This window comes from Aedes albopictus, chromosome 3 (assembly GCF_035046485.1).
Source record: "Aedes albopictus strain Foshan chromosome 3, AalbF5, whole genome shotgun sequence".
In the NCBI taxonomy this organism is placed as follows: domain Eukaryota; kingdom Metazoa; phylum Arthropoda; class Insecta; order Diptera; family Culicidae; genus Aedes; species Aedes albopictus.
This window is the reverse complement of record NC_085138.1, coordinates 56,003,090-56,024,724: the sequence shown is the minus strand read 5'-3', so window position 1 is coordinate 56,024,724 and position 21,635 is coordinate 56,003,090. Positions and strand designations below refer to the sequence as shown.

The 21,635-nt window shown below is 44.3% G+C and overlaps 1 protein-coding gene across 1 annotated transcript; it reads left to right on the top strand.

The window, feature by feature from the left end:
• Positions 1 to 328: 328 nt before the first annotated feature.
• On the top strand, positions 329 to 1,382 carry LOC115266492 (glutamic acid-rich protein-like). Its single transcript, XM_062857270.1, has 2 exons — positions 329 to 595; positions 861 to 1,382. Exons 1-2 carry the CDS (start codon positions 329 to 331, stop codon positions 1,380 to 1,382), a joined length of 789 nt encoding a protein of 262 aa, XP_062713254.1.
• Positions 1,383 to 21,635: the final 20,253 nt, after the last annotated feature.

Genomic DNA, 21,635 nt, shown 5'->3' with positions numbered 1-21,635 from the left:
TCTCGCCTTCCTGTGCGCCCACCTTTGTGAGAGAGTCCGCCTTCTCATTGCCAGAAATTGATCAATGTGAGGGGGCCCATACAAAGGTAATCTTGTATGATCTTTCGACCAGTGCATTTCACAATTCTGCCACCTGGCGGCGCTAGTAAACATGCAAATTTTAGAAATTTCATAGCTCAGAATCAGTCGTTGTTTTGCTCTCGTCAGAATCAGACGCAGTAACAGCTTGTCTGTAATACCCGGATGAATAGCACCCGGTAGTGCTTTGTTCTCTTTTGTGTAGCAGTTTTCAGTTAACCTTAGCTTTGTTTTGTTTCGGCGGAACAAAATGATCGAGAACACGATCAAATTTCGTTTCCCTGCGTTGGCGCCGCGTCCAACATGGATTGAAATCGCTGACTTCTTGAAGCAGCTGAAATCCAATGTAATGCATATGGAAACCGTGTACAAGATGGAGGAGGAAAGAAGCCTGTCCATCAAGTTCAAAACGGCAATCGCAATGGAGGAAGCGTTGCGATTAAATTCAGGACCTGTCAAATTTTGTTATTCGAATGGGAAAACGGTTCACGTTACCATGTCACGAGCTGGAACCAACGTAAGATACGTGCGGATATTTGATATACTTACCCCCGGAGGTATCCGACGAGGATCTGTCGTTGGTCCTTGGCAAATATGGAAAAATCGAGAGAGTGATCCGAGAAAAGTTACCACCGAACCTAGGACTCGACCATATGTTCAACGGAGTGCGAGGTTTGCACATCGACGTGGAAAGCGAAATTCCTCCAACAGTGGAAATTCTCCAGTGGAAAAGAAAGGTGTTTTATGAGGATCTTAAAAACAAGTGCTTTTTGTGTCAACAGGAGGGGCACCGTAAAAACGCCTGCCCACAACGTCCAACCCGGAATCGAAAGGCAAAGGGAGTGGAAATGGTTGCTAGTACCTATGCTAGTGCCGTGATTGACGGTGGTGTAGCACTAGCTCAGCAGGAAGCCGTGAACGAGGAAAAGGAAGTGGTCAAAGAGGATTCCGAAGCGAAAACGGAAGCGGATGAAGGCGAAGAGCAAGGTACATTGCAAGGAACGGAACCGATTGTGTATCAAAGCGAGTATGAGAAGACTCTGGCGGAAAATTGGGCTAAACACGAGGCGGAGAAGCGTAAAAGACAAGAAGAATATCGGAAACAGGAGAAGTCAATGCAGCGACGATATCAAGAGAATCTACGGGCGAAAGAAGAGGAGCAAAAGGAGCGGTGGGAGAAGTGTGAAGCGGAGAGAAGAAGCAGGCAGGAAAAATTTAATCGGGAATCATCTCAACAGCAGCAAGTACTTCCGGCGGGAAGTCTTCTACAGTCTCCACCCAAGAAGAACGCTCGAAAGCAGTAATATTGTTATTTTGTATTTTTAATAAATTACTTTTTATTATTATATTACAACATTGATTTCGGCTCTGTTATGCTAAAGGGCGCTCGAGCCTTCCAAATAAACGAAGATTTAAAAAAAAATAGAAGCCTGGTAACTTAGAAAGTTAGTGTCTTCGGCAAAGTTGATCAGTATGACACAGACCTACAAAAAAATGAACACTTGTTTCGCAATTCTGACACTAGGAGGCGCTAGTAAACTTGCAAATTTTAGAAATCTCATAGCTCAGAATTTCGATAACTTAGAAAGTTGGTGTCTTCGGCAAAGTTGATCAGTATGACCTAGACTTACATAAAAATTAACACTTGTTTCGCAATTCTGCCACTAGGCGGTGCTAGTGAACATGCAAATTTTAGAAATCCCATTACTCAGAATCCTGATAACTTAGAAAGTTGGTGTCTTCGGCAAAGTTGATCAGTATGACAAAAACTTACATCAAGTGGGATCCTTGTTTCAGAATTCTGCCATTAAGCGAACACTAGGAAACCAATGCTCAAGCTCAAACATCTAATATGACTAGATCGAACCTTCATTTGTGTCAGACGTTTATTCTTAAGTTCATTCCATGTCTAATATTTGAACCTATAGTCAGTGCCTTACTCTTCAACGTAGTGCTCTTCTAGCAATTCTACAATTCTACGCAAACACCAACTTCCTAAGTTATCAGGATTCGGAGCAATGAGATTTCTGAAATTTGCATCTCTACTAGCGCCGCCTAGTAGCAGAATTGCGAAACAAGTGTTCATTTTTATGCAAGTCTATGTCATACTGATCATCTTTGTCCAATACACGAAATTGCCAAGTTATCTGGATTCTGGGCAATGAGATTTCTAGAATTTGCATGTTTACTAGCGCCGCCTAGTGACAGAATTTCGAATCAAATGTCCCGTTTTATGTAAGTCTATGTCATATTGGTCATCAGGATCCTCAGCCACAGAGAACAGACATCCAGGCTAGAACAAATTTCATTCGGAAAGTTGTGTAAGGATTTGAATCTTTACTTGAGTAATGTTGCAAACCAATACACGATGACAACACTAACGCCACCAAACACCATATTGCCACAGTCAGTGGTGAATTGAAACATTTCAAGTGGTGAATTAAATTTATATGGGAAATTTACCGATTGCAGCGCCACGCTATTGCCACTTGAGTTGCCGATTTCAAATGACCGTTAAATTCCTTACACAGTTTCGGAACTGGACTTGGATGTCTGTTCTCTGTGTCTCAGCTATGAGATTTCTAATATTTGCATGTTTATTGTTTACTAGCGCCGCCCAGTACAGTGACCGGCACAAAAAAAGATCCACCATATAGTGTTTTCAGTTTCTAATAAAAATTACATGCAAAAATGATAAAATATATTTTTCAATGAATGCATCACATCCATTTTACAATGTTTTGGTAATCTGTGTTGAAAAATATTTGGTTTTTGAGGAATAAAAATGATTTCTGATGAGATTGGGGAAATTGCTTAAAATTTGGGTATGACAAAAAAAAAGATCCACTTGGCAATAATTCTGAAACTTCAAAATTTCGCCAAATTTTCACACGTTTTGCTTCATGGTTTATGATCTTGAGATGTTTTTGACATGTTGAATTTATTTTGACATCAGTTTCATCAATTTTAGGGTGATATGGGACGAGTTCATTGTTCATGATTAATATAATAGGTAAAATTTGCTCTATACTACAGAAACTATCTATAAGCAAGAATGAACGCTATTAAACTACAATACAACAATAATTCAGCTTGCAGACATACAGGTATGTACTTTTTTAAACAATTTTTAAGAGTTTTGGTCGACTAATGCAAAGAAATGCACATGATGTGGAGATTATTAAGGATTATTTGATATTATTCGATATTTTTTGATAACTCAAAATACTCTCACGTTTGTGTATCGCAATGATCACCTCCATCTGCTTGAACTAAAGCTTGCAAAGGATTTTTCGATTTCTGAGTAAGGCCAACTCAGTCATTGAGTAGAAATTTTTCTCGGTGCACCTGAGTGTGCACCTGAGTGTGCAGCTGGAGTGTGGTGGAAGCGGGATCGGCGAAAGAGCGAGAAGCAGATGTAAATCTCGACAATGATTTTTCATAAGGACCTAACTGACTTGATCGATTTCTCTTCGTCGACTCTCTCTTTCGCTAATAACTTGATCAAAACAAACAAAATCATTATTCTTTTTGTTTCTATAGCAACATGTAGTCGTCTTCTTCGCATTTCAACCAACAAATCTTTGGAAAACTCAAGAGAGGATCGATGAAGAGAACTCGAAAATTTTTTTTTGTCTGTATTAACGAGATTTTTAGCCCTAGGCTACACAGTTAAAATAAAAATGTAAATTCAAGTGTATTTTCATGCACATATTTGGAGCATGAAAATAAACGCAAAATTCCATTGCGTTTTATATTTACACGACTTGGAAAGAAAAGCGAGATGTGTAAATTTAAACGTCGTTGATTTTTACACGAACCGCAACGCGCGGTTCGACGACGTGTGTTTTGTTTCATTTCTCGTTCGTCCCCCATTGAAAATGCGTCTTCTTCCACCCGCCGGGTATCTCAGGAAGCAAAGTGATACACTACACCGTTTAGGTTGAAAACAGTTCTTCCATTTATTTCACTACAAAAAAATACATTTCGGGATGGTAATTCACGAAGCACTTTGTTTTTTTTTTCCGCGGAATCTTATCTAGGGGATGTTCGGCAATCAATGTCAATGCGGAGAAGTTATTTTAGGTGCTCCCTCGAAGTATTGTTAACCCTCGAGCGATCGCGATGTTGTATTTTGTACAACACGTTGAGAAAATCTCGCTTTTTGTACTCAGCATTAGCGTGGTGCTGACTCAGGTAGTCAACCGCGCGAGTTACGGAAGGTTAACGCCGCTGCGGGAATTGATGTGTGGGATCAAGAAATCAAATTCACGTCCTGGAATCGTTTTGCAATCGATCTGCGGGAAGATGAAACGAAGTAGATGATAGAAAATTACCTCTCATGAAAACTGAATTCATTTTATCTTACCTGGATTCTGGATTATATTGCTTAGGTGACTCGAACAACTAGCATTCTTATTAATTGTAGCCTTTAAAACGCCAAATGTTGAGCTCACAAATTAAACATTAAAGAAAGAGGCAGTCGAAATAAACATAGCTCCGCCATGACTGATTGACCAATGTTGATCTGCCTGGTATTTACACATCAATGTAAAATTCAATCGATTTTCGCTCAAATATGAGCGTTTATAAATTTATTTGTACATGAACAGTTTAATTATATACTGCAACCGAAAATAAATCAATAAACACGTAATTTCAAATTGAAATACATGTTCCAGATATGTGCATGTATTTCAATGTGAAATTCAAGCAAACGATAGATTAAACTCGTGTATTATTAAATATGACTCTTTTTACATGACGTTGAAATTTAATTAATTTTTGCTGTGTAGTTCATCTCGGGACCCACGCTTTACTTCCCTTCCGAAGGAAGAACCCACATTTTGTGAGTATGTCGGGAGTGGAATTCGATCCCAGGTCCTCGGCGTGATAGTCTTGTGTTCTAACCACCACACCAGGTCCGCTCAACAGAACTCGAAAATGTCAGTTAGGCCCAAATGAAAAATCAGTGTCAATCTATTTTTGTTTTGTTTTGCTCGATGAGGCGTTACCGGCGTTACGCTTCCTTGACATTTTGACACGACGTTTCTGTAGGTGTTGCACTCAGACAGCCCGTCATTTTGCCAAAATCTGCTGTTGGATAGCACTTAAAGTGTATATACGGCCAATTAGCATTAAATTCCTTTCATAAGGTCAACTATAATGCTGCAGGGATGCTATTATTAGTGCTTACTGGTTACTTGGGTAACTATATACAAAACGCTGATTTGATCGGTAATCCTCTATGGGCACGATGCATGGACTCGGACTCTACATGCAGAGAATCAACGCGCCCTTGGAGTTTTCAAACGGAAGGTGTTGCTTACAATCTACGGCGGAGTGTAGATGGAAGACGGGACTCGGAGAAGGCGAAAGAATGAACCACGAACTGCATCAGCTACTGAGAAAATCAACCATTGTCCACACAACGAAAATCGGGATGTCGAAGTACAAGAAGACGTGGTGCGCTGCGAGCTAGGTCGGTCGATCAAGTGGAGGACGATGGACCGGGTAGAATGGAGACGACTGACTCCTACGTACTGTAGAGGACACTCAGGCCTTAGTCTGACCGGTAAGGTCAGAATGGTTCACATCGCATCGTCGGTTTTGTCGTTAAGCAGCGCATTTACATTGGTCAGGCTGCAGATAAAGATTCTGACTCATTGCTTCAAATGGCAGATTCGCTCGTTGATCGACTTCCACCTCATTACACACTTCATCTGTTTCCTGATCACTATGAATTCGACTGCATTTTTTGCCTTATCGCTGCCGCTTTGATAGATGTTACATCTGAATGATGTGTTGGCGGCGGGATCTACCACCCTGAATTCATATTCATCAAATTTGGGCATGTTCACCTACTTTATACAATTCACGAGTATAAAAGGCTCACTTGTCCAGGTACATTGAGGGTCCTGGCGAGTTTCCAGTCATAGTCCTTATTTCACTGCCGGGTTGGTTTCCGAAAGTATCGTTCACATTTTCGTAATCGAACTTCATTTTTCGTGGTGTTGGAGGCTTCGACCTTCCTTCCCTACTAATGCACAAATCTCCGAAATTTTCATGATAGCTGAAATGATGGTTCTTCATCTGGTCACTTTCAAAAGCTTCATACTGCGACAAACCCAACCTCAAATGTATGATTGTTTCAATCCATTCTTCCTGAACAATGCACATGACTGTTCGTGATTTACGTACATAGATACGGTTATAAAAGTGACCGATTTAAATACGCAGTTTGTTCTTAACTGTGCATAGATTACTGTCTATAATTGTTCTGGAATCCAAAGGTTCGAAAATCTTAGAATAATCAGCACCGCAATCTAAGAGTAACCCCCTCACATCTTGAACAATCGCCAACTGTTATAGCTGCCAGCTGCTGCCAACTCCGTTCCAGATTCACATGTCAGCCAAACCCATTCACGTGAAACGATTCCGCAAAATAAAACGTATCACTTTTTTTCGTTGTAGCTGCTGCTGGATGTTGTCTTCTGGAAATCTATCTGTGCTTATTGCTGCAACATTCCATTCCCATCCTCGGCGGGCGGCGGCGGGTGTCTCCCACGTGCTCGCAGGAAATAAATCATTGCATCGTGAGTTTGGAGAATCCGCCTCTTCATAAATCATGGCTCCGAGAGGGAAAAATTGTCAGTTTTTCCTTCGGAGGATCGGATCCCCGGCAAACAAACATACATAGAAGTGCCGTCGTCGTCGTGCCGTGTCAGTGCAGTGCAGAGCTCGCGGTATAGCAGCAGCAGTTACAGAGCAAAGGAACAAATGTTGTTTGATTCGAATCCTTTCAAAAGTTTCTTCTCAACGAGCAGCGGCATCGTTCTTTTCTCGATGTTTACCGTTGCGCAACACGATATGATGTCGACGTCGTCGTCGTCGTCGTCGCGTGAGCTTAAGAAAAGGATTCACCGCGATTCAAACCCCTCAAGGAGACACGCTTCCTGGCTGTTTGTTCCGGCTGCGATTGAGAAGAAGGGTATACTCATGTACGAACGTACCTTCATGTTTCTGGAGCCGGTCCACCTTCATCGAGACAAGTTTGTGCGCTGATTTTGAAAATCCTTTAGCCAGGTCGGGGGCGGAGTAGGTGGATGATCAGATAATGAGGTACACTGGGGTAAACCGAATGCAGGTTGCTAAAACAGCATACTTACATACGTCGTAGACATTACAATTGACCTAAATAGAACTTCTTCATCACCGATTGAAGGCGGAATGCTTCAGGTTTCAAGCAACAAATTCCAATTCTCCCCGAGGCACCCTAATGATGCATACATACTTCATCCCACGCTTCCGGGAAGATTGCTCCTCGTCTGGAAGGCAGCCGCCTAAGTGAAATATTTGTTAGAGTTAGGCTGCGGCCAGAGTGGACGCGTCACGCGGCGCGACGCGGTGCGGCGCGTTATTGACGCGGTTTCCAACGCGGCTTGATAGCCAGAGTGAACGCGGTGCAACGCGTCTGTTCGTAAAGTAAACTGAAAAGCATACAGAGTTTTCAGTCGATAGCGCTCTACGGTAAACTGAAAAGTTTTCATAATTTCCGTCACCTTTGCACATGAGTACATGTTATCTGATGAAAAATTTCCAAGAGATATGTGATTATTGTGCTCAACCTAAAATTAAAAATAAATCATTTAGGGAATCGCGCTACTTGGGCGTCTGTTTTCCACCATAACTCAGTCAAATTTGAACCAATTGGAATGTGGTGAGATAGGTATAGGTATAGTATCTACCCGTGTACAACATTTCAAGTCAATTGGTTCAAAATTGACTGAGTTATAGTGAAAAATAGACGAATATAGAAGCCACCGCCCAAGTGGCGCGATACCCTATCTAAATTTACCCTCAGAAGCTATTTATTACCCGTTGCAAGAAAATAGAGAGCGAAAAAGGTGCAAAATCGCTAATAGACCTCCGCTGGTATGTTGAATCGTTATGGTGTCTTCTACAATAAGTGCGCGAATTGGCCAAGGAATACTGCGCCGAAAACACCGAAATGATTTTTCTTACAGGCGGAGATGTATGGGCGCTTGCGCGTACAAATTTTCGCGCAACGCATAATATACATTTGGGACAATGGTGATTCCCTAACCTCAAATCTACCCGTCCTACAGGTACAAATTTTGAAATTTATGAACAAGTGATCTTGTAGTCAGAGTTACCACAGGGTTGTATACGTAAAAAATGGCGCCCCTTGATTTATTTTTAAACAGCAAGCCAATGGAACAAGTTTGTTAACTCAAAAATAGTGTATTTTTATTTTGAAACTATTTTTTAAGCTTACACCCTAGTAGAATACTTTGAGATAGTAAAATAAACGAGAGGGTATCAACCCTTTTTGTGCATGAAACATGGGTAGGGCTAATGTGAAAGCTCTGCTTGTAATGGGTGTAGAATGACAGAGATTTCGATTATTTCCGTTAAGTCTTTAGTCATAAATTTGAAGAAATTACTGATTTTGTTTCGCATAATAGGTGAAAAGTGAGGTTACGAGACGCCACCGTATAATAAACATGTGGTATTATTCATGTTAATATTTTTTATATTCACATTTGAATACATTTGAAAAACAATTTCGTAAAATTAACGTTATGGTTTGGTAAAAACGGACGAAATCCACACAAAAATACAAAATTCTCCGCGCGAACCGCGTGACTTGCGCATCAAAAACAGTGCATGCACTGTTTTGTCGTGCGTCGCGCGGCTAAACGCTTTCCGCTTCGCATGGTACCGCGCGCACTCTGGCATGTTATGATTGTTTTCCTTGTATTCCAATGAACGGAGTTCTGCCGCGCGTCGACGCGCGACCTGTCAAATGCCGCATTGCACCGCGCCGCGCCGCGTGACGCGTCCACTCTGGCCGGCACCTTAGTGTGTACCAAACGGCGCGCGTACAGCATGCACCACCACACGGAGTGGGAGTAGAAACGATCTGGGACGGCGACCGGCGGCGGTGCGGCGACGGGATATGATTCAAACGTCTGTTTTGTGTTGTGTGCGGCTCCGAAGATATAGTGAATGGCTTACGGGAACGTACGATTATGTCCTTTGAAGATTTTTGCTGCAAGAGGAGGATTACTCACTCCTACAACAAACCATTTCGGTGCTGTGCGGTGGTACGTGCTTGTTCACATGTCGGTCGCCGGAAATGACATATAATTGTGGTCTAATATTTCATAATTTTGCACCGCTGTCCTGTTCGTTATGGGAAGAAAGTTATAAGACATGGGAATGATCGCTTGGACAGATTAATAACCGATGTGAGAAATAAGGGCAAACTTTGGCAATAACATTGATATTGTCTATTGCGGAAAGCTTCAGTTGAGACATTTCAGAAAGAGGTATTTTAAGGTTCACTAAAGCAATTTTAATTGCTTTTTCGATACGTAGACTATTTAATTTGTTGTTTCTCGTGTCGCGTCGTTGCCCTTAAAAGAATGCAATAGTGTAAGCAATAAGATGATCATATGACCTCTTTCAAACCAAAACAAACAAACACCATTCCATTTTTATTTTCATTTATTATTACATAGATACCACACGCACGAGACCGAAAATGCAGACAACCGAAAGTAAAGAAGTTTATGATGAAATCTCTTTTTGTTCGCAGAGCCACCGGACAAAAGGAATTTTTGAAGTATGTTTACAAAAGTGAAAATGCTGTGTACAAGATAACCAGAAAAACTGTATCATAGAGCATAGAAAATTTCTCTTTGTGTGGGCGAGTATCTAGAATATTTTTTTTTTCAAGAGCCAAGCGTCATGTGTGGAACCTTATGTGGGACATCAGACGTACCAATAAACTTGGCGATCCACCGATTTGAGAGCAGTAGTAAATATAAATTTTATGTGGCTATGTACGCTCACTAGGCTGGTCCAAAATTGGTTCTGAGTCCCAAAACCATTACTTTATCAATTTCATTTGTCGAAAGTAGAAACATACATTTATTTGTTCGATATCACATATAAGTTAGGGCATAATTAATAAAAGCCGCTCTCCATCCTCGGTCGCGCCCAATGTTCACTAGGTCACGCTTCACCTAATCCGCTCATCGTGCTCTCTGCGCTCCACGCCTTCTTGTGCCACCCGGATCAGTAGCAAACACCAGCTTAGCAGGGTTGTTATCCGGCATGCTTGAAACATGCCCTGCCCACCGTATCTTTCCGGTTTTAGCCACTTTCGGGGTATTGGGTTCACCGTAAAGTGCAGCGAGCTCGTGGTTCATCATTCTCCGCCACAAACCGTTTTCCTGCACACCGCCGAAGATCATGCGAGCACGCATCGCTCGGAAACTCCGAGTGCTTGCAGGTCCTTTTTGAGCAAGGCCCATGTCTCGTGGCCGTAGAGGACCATCGGTCTTATTAGCGTTTTGTAAATGGTGCATTTGGTGCGTGGGTGAATCTTTTTCGACCGCAGTTTTTTCTGGAGCCAGTAGTAGCCCAACTTTCGCTGATGATGCGCCTCCGAATTTTACGGCTCACGTTGTTGTCAGCCGTCAGTAAGGATCCGAGGTAGACGAATTCCTCCACCACCTCGAAAGTATCCCCGTCTATCGTAATATTACTACCCAGACGGATCCGGTCGTGTTCGGTTCCGCCTACCAGCATGTAGGGTATGTATGCCATCAGTAATCTCATGCTCCCATATTCATCCTATTCGAAAATAAGCGATTACGGCACCGATTCATTCCGTTCTTTTTACTTAAATGCGTGCTCACTTCTAACAAAAAATACAAAAATATGAAACAAAACAAACAACGCTTCAATCCTTTGTTTTTCGTAGGATGAAAATGGGAGCCACATGCTTAATAAGGGAACCAATACCCTACTTTGTTTTTGAGACATTCACCATCAGTCTGACCTTTGGTGCTTCGCGCTTGAGGCGGGTGTACAGCTCTGCTACCGTTCCAAATGTTCTGGCGATAATGTCCATGTTGTCCGCAAAGCACACAAATTGACCGGATTTTGTGAAAATCGCTCCCCCTGCTGTTGAGCCCGGCTCGTCGCATCACACCTTCCAAAGTGATGTTTTTTTTTAACTAGGGTAAAAGCTCCCTTAGTGGAGGTAATACCAATAGTGGTGGTAGTGGCAATTTAGCACTATTTCAATCAAAAAGCTTGCAAATGATATTTCTAATAGATGCATCATACCTAATTAATGCCTATAATTCAGTTTTATTTACAGAATTTGCCAAAAAACCTATTTTAAACAATTATTTTTCTTAATTTTTTCGCTCCTTTGCACCTATAGTGGTGGTAGTGTTCCTATAGTGGTGGGTCCCATAAGAATTCAATGGGATGCGCCACTATAGGAACCAATGTTAAATTTTACCCCCATAATAGGAACCGTGTACCTATAGTTGGTGCAAGTGATTTATTAGCAAAAACTGAAATAAATAATGGTTTTTACATTTTTTCTAGAAAATGTAAGTGAAAAACTACCGGTTAACGTTTTTGGCCTTTTTATTTTGTGGTTTTATCAATTTTATTCAATTATTTTACTACATGGAGCTACTAATAGCACCACTATTGGTACATTTACCCTAGTTCATTTATTTGGGGCTCAATCGTGTTTAAAGCTTTCCGGAGCCGAAATTCAATTGTTGTATATTATTTACAGATATATTCCTATATGTCATAGTTAGTATGGGTCGGAGCCATGGTACTCGTGGCAGCTCGAGGTTAGTATATCACAATAGTTTTTATGGATGGACTTGGAAAGGATTGGGGGTAAGGGTACTCTGAAGCTCATCCGGGAGGTATATCTTGGTGACATGTTCGTTGTCTGTGTAGCGATTGGATACCGGATTGCAGTGGATCATTCTTCTGCCGGATGGCCAGGAACAACACAAAAAAGACAAAAACAGAGAAAACAACTGGGGGAGAAAATACAAGCGAATAAAACTTTTATACCAGCAGGGCGAAGAAAGTTGAAAATACATTCCATTTATGTGGCATCGCGGGTTCTCCAGCACATCTCTCACAAGAACAAAGGGTTGTCTACCTCGGACCTCAAGGATATCCAAAAGTAGTGCTCTGAAGGCGTCATTATCTGGGCATTGCCAAACTACGTGATCGATGTCATCATAACCGGAACCACATTAAATCTCGGATACTTATTCAAAACGACGTATCAACATAGGATTTGCGTGTATTATACGTCGTTTTGAAAAAGTATCCGAGAAATACAAACATTGCTCAACGCGAGGTTAATCCTGTGTCAGGGTTCCTGATTTCCACTTTTCATCTTCTTTCACATTCGAATGCAGTCAGCAGCGAACGGTTGTCGCTTTAGTTTGTGTGTTTGCTTGTCAGCGACGACAGCAAACTCCGGTGAACGGTGGGAAGCCACACATGGAATTCAAACATTCGTCCACATTCGCATCGCAAGCGATCGAGCGGTGATGCGATTCGTGAGTGATATTGCGCATACGAATTTTTGAAGTTTTCAAAAAATGTTTATTATTTTCTTGGCTAATCTAGCATTTCAACAATAATACATTAAAAAAGTATGCATTACATGCAGAAATTCTCTTCTAGTTATGATAATAGCCGCTTCGATCGCTCACCAGCATTCGTCACCTTTCGCAATTCATTCATGCGCTTGCGATCCAAACTGCGACGATCGGCAAAGAATGTCCATGTCAAGCAGCTTGCGCTTCGCTTCCCACTGATGATGGGGTTGCGTGTTTGATCACGACAATCCGTTTGCTGCATCTTTCTCGATTCGCTTCAGTAAAGAGGAGTGAATATGAATGGAGTGAGGCGAATATACCGATCCTTGTCCTGTGTAAATGCACTGCACATCTAGCGATGATGAAGAATACCCAACTAGAAAATAATATCAAGTTTACACTAAAACCTCAATCTATGCACATGGCTGGGGGACCCCAGTGGAGGTGCATAAATTAAAAAAGGCATAAATACGGGAAATTTGTGCATAAATTAAGTTTGGGCTTCAATGAGGGAATGTAGTTCGTAAGAACATGTCTTGCTCTGGGGCATTTGAGGTGGGGCTAAGGAGATTTCCATAAAGTTCCCAGGGAGCCCAGAAAAGGGGGTTCCATGGGGCTTCAGAGGCGTTTCAGTGGATTGTTTCAGGGGATTTGAGGTGCCTTTTAAGGGCGTTCTGTCAGATTTTGATGGCGTTTTTATGGGATTACGGAAAATTCAAGGCCATTTCAATAGAATTTAGGGGGTTTCAGGGACGTTTCAAGGTGCTTTAATGGCAATTCAGTGGATCGCAGGAGCGTGGCAAGGGGTTTCAGGAGCATTTCATGGCATTTCAGAGTAATTTCAGAGAATTTCAGGGGGTTTCGGGGGCATTTTAACGGAGGGGTCGTATCAGCATGTTTCTAGAATATCTTTAAATTAAATAGCAATTCAGGGGCGTTTCAAAGGACTTTGGGATGGGGTCCCTGAAAATCCTCTGCAACTTCCTGAAGCGCCTCAAAGATCCCCCTAAAACCCTCCAGAACCCCATGTAATGCACCTGAGACAGCCAGAATCTCCCGAAAGCTCCTGCGTAACGATTCCGTAACGTATCTGAATCCCGCCGAAAACGCTCTGAAACATCCTGAAATACCTAAAAAATCTCCCTTAAAACCCCTCAGATCCCATGTAACGCACCTGAGATGCTCCGAATCCCTCAAAAGCTCTTCCGTTATGCCCCTGGATCCCACCGTAAATGTTCTGAAACTTCCTGAAATGCCTCCAAAATCCCTCTTAAACCCCCTCGAACCCCATGTAACGCACCTGAGATGCTCCGAATCCCCCGAACATTCCTCCGTAACGCTTCCGTTACGCCTCTGGATCCCATCGGAAATGCTCTGAAATGCCTCAAAAATCCCCCTTAAACCCATCGGACCCCATGTAACGCACCTGCGACGCTCCGAAATTCCCGAAAACTCTTCCACAACGCTTCCGTAAGGTCTCTGAGTCCCGCCGGAAATACTCTGAAACTTCCTGAAATGGCTCCAAAATCCCCCTAAAACCCCGTCGGACCCCATGTAACTCACCTGCGACGCTCCGAAACCCCGGATAACGCCTTCGTAAGGCCTCTGAATCCCGTCAAAAATGCTCTGAAATTTCCTGAAATGTCTCCAAAATCCCTCTAAAACCCCCTCGGACCCAATGCAATGTAACGCATCTGATCCCTCAAAAACGCCTGCATAACACCTCCGAATCCCTCTAAGACCCATTTGGACCCCACGTAAGATCCTCGGAAACCCCCGTAAACCTACCTGTAACGCCTCCAAAACACGTCGAAAATCCTCTGAAGCTCTCTGCAATGCTTTCGAAACCCCTCCCCCCTGAGATCTCCTGATACACCACGGAAACCCCTTGGGGCCCCCTGAAACTCCCCTGTGACTTCCACTTGCCCATCCCTATAAACACCCCCTAGTTGCAATAGTTATCGTCATACATCCCGCGAAATGCCGCGAAATCTGTCATAACTCAGAAAATATCCTCAAAATTCCACCAATTTTAAATTTTTAAACATAAATTTGCTGATAAATTTTAACAGTGTAATAGTAGTTTACGCAACAAGGTGCAGAATGAAGATTTTTACAGAACGAGTCGTACATTTATCCAACAAGGCTTGCTGAGTTGTATAATTACGACGAGTGCTGTAAAAATCGAATTCTGCACCGAGTTGCGTACAACGTTCATAAATTTCCACTTGAGGATAGTTTATAATAAAACTTTCTCATCAAACTGCTCACTGATGTTCATAGCCATGTTTTAGAAAGTCTAATCATAGCAGGTTACACTGTGCAGTTGTCACAATTTTTCAAACCTACTGCCAGACAACATCAAGAAGTTGATCAAAACTGAAAACAGTGCTGTAATGGTTCATTACGCAACGCAAATCAGTGCTGTAATAAACCATTACAGCACTGCTAATTTGGTGTAGGAAAGTAGGCCTTTTCCTGACAGATTTGCTTGAGGTAAAACAGCCTATTACGATGAGAAATTGCAAAAAGTATTTTATGCAATTCAGTATTATAATTTACGATTCTGATTCCGGCATAACGAAAGTATAATGCATTTTACATCTGCTTCTTTGGGCTGCAAAACGGTGAGTCGATAAGGAGAGCATCCAATATAGCTCTGGTCCTCACAAGTTCCTACCTCATGCTTCCACGGGTCAAGCGATGACAAAGACCGCCAGCTAAGAGTTGTGTGCTTAGCTGGTAGTGCAGCCTGGGCACTGTTGTCCTTCTGACTTCAGCTAGATTGAGGAGGTACGATCCGAGTGTCTGTTCACCAAGGAGGTGCGGCTCAAACAGCGTCTGTTCTGGCATCCAGCGGCTGAGTAAGAAACGCTGCACCACGCCCAGCTAGATCCAAGGTGGTAGCCCCATCAGCGTGGTCGTCCCAGTGTTGTTTGGGACGTTAAACAGAACTGGCACGATGGCCCTCCGGCGAGACAGGAGTGTTGGCGTAGGCCCAATAAGCCACCCGTAAAAATCCCCATTGCGAATAACATAGGAGAAAATACGACTCGATACAATCGGCAAAGACCCACGCGACGAAATAAGGACTACGATTGGAAACTTGGAACATGGAATTGCAAGTCACTAGGTTTCGCAGGATGTGACAGGATAATCTACGACGAACTACATCCCCGCAACTTCGACATCGTGGCGTTGCAGGAACTTTGTTGGACTGTACAGAAAGTGTGGAAAAGCGGGCATCGAGCGGCTACCTTCTACCAAAGCTGTGGCACCACCAATGAACTGGGAACAGGATTTATAGTGTTGGGCAAGATGCGACAACGTGTGATCGGGTGGCAGCCGATCAACGCAAGGATGTGCATGTTGAGAGTTAAGGGCCGTTTCTTCAACTACAGCATCATCAACGTCCACTGCCCACACGAAGGGAGACCCGATGACGAGAAAGAAGCGTTCTACGCGCAGTTAGAGCAAACATACGATGGTTGCTCGCCGCGTGACGTGAAAATCGTTGTCGGCGACATGAACGCGCAGGTAGGAAGGGAGGAAATGTACAGACCGGTAATCGGGCGAAACAGCCTGCACGCCGTATCGAATGATAACGGCCAGCGATGCGTAAACTTTGCAGCCTCCCGTGGTATGGTAGTCCGAAGCACCTTCTTCCCCCGCAAAGATATCCACAAAGCCACCTGGAGATCACCCGACCATCAAACAGAAAACCAAATCGACCACGTTCTAATCGACGGTAAATTCTTCTCAGATATAACCAACGTCCGCACATACCGCAGTGCGAATATAGATTCGGATCACTACTTAGTCGCCGTATGCATGCGCTCAAAACTTTCGACAGTTATCACCACGCGTCGAAGTCGAACGCCGCGGCTCAACATCGAGCAACTTCGTAACGTAGAAGTGGCTCAAGACTACGCGCAGCAGTTAGCAGTGGCCCTACCAACGGAAGAGCAGCTTGGCGCAGCTACACTTGAAGATGGCTGGAAGGACATCCGATCCGCCATAGGTAGTACCTCGGCTACAGCACTAGGTTTCGCGGCTCCGAATCACAGAAACGACTGGTACGACGGCGAATGTGAACAGTTGAAAAACGAGAAGAATGCAGCATGGGCGAGAATGCTGCAACACCGTACGAGAGCGAATGAGGCACGTTACAAACAGGCGCGGAACAGGCAGAACTCAGTCTTCCGGATGAAGAAGCGCCAGCAGGAAGAACGAGATCGCGAAGCGATGGAAGAGCTGTACCGCGCTAAGGACACACGAAAGTTCTACGAGAAGCTGAACCGCTCGCGCAGAGGCTTTGTGCCACAAGCCGACATGTGCCGAGATAATCACGGGAATATTCTCACGAGCGAGCGTGAGGTGGTCGAGAGGTGGCGGCAGCACTACGATGAGCACCTCAATGGCGACGTTGCAAGTACCGAAGGTGGCGTGGTAACAGATCTAGGAGTATGTGCACAGGACGAAAGACTTCCGGCCCCTGACCTTCAAGAGATTGAGGAGGAGGTTGGCCGGTTGAAAAACAACAAAGCCGCTGGAGCAGATCAACTACCAAGCGAGCTTCTAAAATACGGTGGAGAAGCACTGGTGAGAGCACTACACTGGGTCATTACCAAGATTTGGGAGGAGGAAGTATTACCGGAGGAATGGATGGAAGGTATCGTGTGTCCCATCTACAAAAAGGGCGACAAGTTGGATTGCGGGAACTATCGCGCGATCACACTACTGAGCGCTGCCTACAAGGTACTCTCCCAAATTTTATGCCGCCGTCTATCACCGATTGCAAGAGAGTTCGTGGGGCAATATCAGGCTGGATTCATGGGTGAACGCGCTACAACGGACCAGATGTTCGCCATCCGCCAGGTGTTGCAGAAATGCCGCGAATACAACGTGCCCACACATCACTTGTTCATCGATTTCAAATCGGCGTATGATACAATCGATCGAGAACAGCTATGGCAGATTATGCACGAATACGGATTCCCGGATAAACTGATACGGTTGATCAAGGCGACGATGGATCGAGTGATGTGCGTAGTTCGAGTATCAGGGACACTCTCGAGTCCCTTCGAATCTCGCAGAGGGTTACGGCAAGGTGATGGTCTTTCGTGCTTGCTGTTCAACATTGCTTTGGAGGGTGTAATAAGAAGAGCGGGGATAAACACGAGTGGGACGATTTTCACGAAGTCCGTTCAGCTGCTTGGTTTCGCCGATGATATTGATATTATTGCTCGTAAATTTGAGACGATGGCGGAAACGTACATCCGACTAAAGAGTGAAGCCAGGCGAATCGGATTAGTCATTAATGTGTCGAAAACAAAGTACATGATGGCAAAGGGCTCCAGGGAGGAATCACCGCGCCCGCCACCCCGAATTCATATCGACGGTGATGAAATCGAGGCGGTTGAAGAATTCGTGTACTTGGGCTCACTGGTGACCGCCGACAACGACACCAGCAGAGAAATTCAGAGGCGCATTGTGGCAGGAAATCGTTCTTACTTTGGACTCCGCAGAACTCTACGATCGAATAAAGTTCGCCGTAACACGAAGTTAACCATCTACAAAACGCTGATTAGACCGGTCGTCCTCTATGGGCACGAAACATGGACCCTACGTGCAGAGGACCAACGCGCCCTTGGAGTTTTCGAACGGAAGGTGTTGCGTACCATCTACGGCGGAGTGCAGATGGAAGACGGGACTTGGAGAAGGCGAATGAACCACGAGCTGCATCAGCTGCTGAGAGAACCAACCATCGTCCACACCGCGAAACTCGGGAGGCTACGGTGGGCGGGTCACGTCATCAGGATGTCGGATAGCAACCCGACTAAAATGGTTCTCGAGAGTCATCCGACCGGTACAAGAAGACGTGGAGCGCAGCGAGCTAGGTGGGTCGACCAAGTGGAGGACGATCTGCGGACCCTACGCAGAGTGCGGAACTGGAGACAAACAGCCATGGACCGAGTGGAATGGAGGCGGCTACTATGTACAGCAGAGGCCACCCCGGCCTTAGCCTGACCGGTAAGGTAAGTATCTGCTTCTTTTCCGATTTTTCATCAAATTTGTTATTTTTTAGAAATTTTACCGCCAATTTCCATTGTCCCTAATGATTATATCACATTGAGTTATAAGGACCAGGACATTGAGTTATAAGCCGGGAAGGCATGCCCTGGGCAAAGGCACAACCTTGTGATCAGCTTGATTGCTGTCAGGTCTCGGGGCTTAAATGTATCTTTACTCTACAGAGAAAGATGCACACTCGTGGTGCCAACAAGAACCGATACTGTTCGTGATCAAACGAAGAAGCGTCACGATCCTTGTTTTTGATATAGGGTAAGTGTACCAATTATGGCTATAGTACCAATTATAAGCCATAGTTGATTTTCACCCTTTAACGATGTAAATCAACAAGAAAAAAAATGTGAACCACAGATGACGTTCAAAAAAGCTGGTTGCACTCATTTAAACTCCACATTTTGCTCAAATTATGGTAGAAATAAATCATTTTCCTTAAAATATCGGCTCCTTTGCACCTAATATCGCCATAGTGTACCAGTTATGGCTAATCCCATAAGGAATGCATGCAAATAGTGCATCATTGGCACACGCTGTAAAAAGTACTAACATAAGTTTTGGCTCCGTTTCTATATTTTTCCTGTAAAGTGTGGAAACTAAGCTATCTTTTAACATATTGTTGACAGTCGTTGGTCTTCTCGTTATTTTTGTACAAATAGCTTACCTTAAGTAGTGCCAAAATTGGTACAGCCACCCTATTTGATTTCTATTTGCAGGAAGGAAGTTGATACACAGTTTTTGCTTCTATTTTTTGAAATCATTATTAACCAAGCTTCCAATATTGAAGACACAAGAACAAGAATCACAAGAAGAGCTAGCATAAACAATTCCTTGAAAATCAAGCACCATATCATCAAACTTGTTCATTTTGTGTGAAAATACGCAAAGGTAAATAATGTTGACCATTTAATTGACAACATATTCTTCACAGCTCAATACGCAATAACCACCTCCCATCTTACCTCATCCTAAAAGCCACGCAAAATTTAAAAGCCGCATGGCTAAAGAGGTTGTTATGCCTACTCCAAAATTCCACGGTGTATTATGGACGATGTGAGTTTTTGGACTTGCATTGGAGACTTGGCCCCATGACCCCCTTGTGCATCAATAAAATAAAATAAAATAAATTCTCCAGTCGCATGAGAGTCCGTCACCTTGTTACAGTCCCCGGCGAGATTCGAATGAACTGGATAGTTCACCCGAAAACCCTTACGCAGTTTTGCGCACCGTCTATCGTTGCTTTATTCAGACTAGTCAGCCTTCCGGAAAGCCGCTTTCGTCCGTGATTCTCCATAGCTCTGTGCGGTCGATGCTCTCGTATGCTGCTTTGAAGTCGATGAACAGGTGATGCGTTGAGACCTGGTACTCACGGCATTTCTGGAGGATTTGTCGTACGGTGAAGATCTGGTCCGTTGTCGACCGGCCGTCGATGAAGCCGGCTTGATAACTTCCAACGAACTCATTCATTTTAGGAATTTGGGATTTGGGATAGCACTTTAAAGGCAGCATTCAAAATAGTGATCGCTCTGAGTTCGCACATTCCAAATGGTCGCCTTTCTTGTAAATGGGGCAGATTATCCCTTCCTTCCACTCAGCCGATGCAGACAGGTGGCCAACTTTCCTGGGCCCATATTGATGAGTTCAGCTACGATACCATCCTTACCAGTTACTTTGTTGGTTTTGAGCTGGTGAATGGCATCCTTAACTTACCCCAGCGTGGAAGTTGGTTCATTTACTTAATCCGCTGCACTGAAATCGTCGTTTCCAACATTACCGTGGTCTCTCGTGCCTACGTCCTCCACGCCATTCAGGTGGTGATCGAAGTACTGCTTCCGCCTTTCGATCACCTCACGCCCGTCCGTCAAAAGGCCTCCGTCTTTATCCCTGCATATTTCGGCTCGCGACAGGAAGCCGTTGCGGGATGCGTTGAGCTTCTGATAGAACTTCCGTGTTTCTTGGGAACGGCACAGCAGTTCCATTTCTTCACACTCTGCTTCTTCCAGGCGGTGCTTTTTCTCCCGAAAGAGGCGGGTCTACGGTTTCCGCTTTCGTTTGTAACGTTCCACGTTCTGTCGCGTCCCTTGCTGCAGCATTACCGCCCTCACTGCGTTCTTCTCCTCCAAACCCGTTCTGCACTCTTCGTTGAACCATTCGTTCCGTCGATTCCGTTCCACGTACCCGATGGTGCTTTCGGCTGCGTCGTTGATGGCTGCTTTCACTGCACTCCAGCAGTCTTCTAGAGGGGCCTCATCGAGCTCGCCCTCGTCTGGCAACGCAGCCTCGAGATTCTGCGTGTATGCTGAGGCGACATCCGATTGCTTCAGTCACTCTAGGTTGTACCGTGGTGGTCGCCGGTACCGTACATTGTTGATGACGGAAAGTTTTGGGCGCAGTTTGACCATCACCAGATAGTGGTCGGGGTCGATGTTGGCGCCACGATAGGTCCTGACGTCGATAATGTCGGAGAAGTGCCGTCCGTCAATCAGAACGTGGTCGATTTGAGATTCTGTCTGCTGTGGTGATCTCCAGGTGTAATGATAAGGGAGGCTGTGTTGGAAAAAAGTGATACGTATGGCCATATTTTTGGAGGCGGCGAAACCAATGAGTCGTAGGTCATTTTCGTTCGTCTGCTGGTGGGCGCTGAACTTACCAATCGTCGGTCTGAATTCCTCCTCCTGGCCTACCTGAGCGTTCAAATCTCCTATGATAATGTTGACGTCGTGGCTTGAGCAGCGATCGTACTCGCGTTCGAGCTGCGCGTAAAATGCGTCCTTGTCATCATCAGTACTTCCGGTGTGTAGGCTGTGCACGTTTATTATGCTGAAGTTAAAGAATCGGCCCTTGATCCTCAACCTGCACATTCTTTCGTCGATCGGCCACCAACCGATCACGCGCCTCTGCATATCACCCATCACGATGAAAGCTGTTCCCAGCTCGCGTGTGTTGCCGCAGCTGGCAGATGGTATGATTACCTCTAAACGTTCGCACCATGGATCCTGT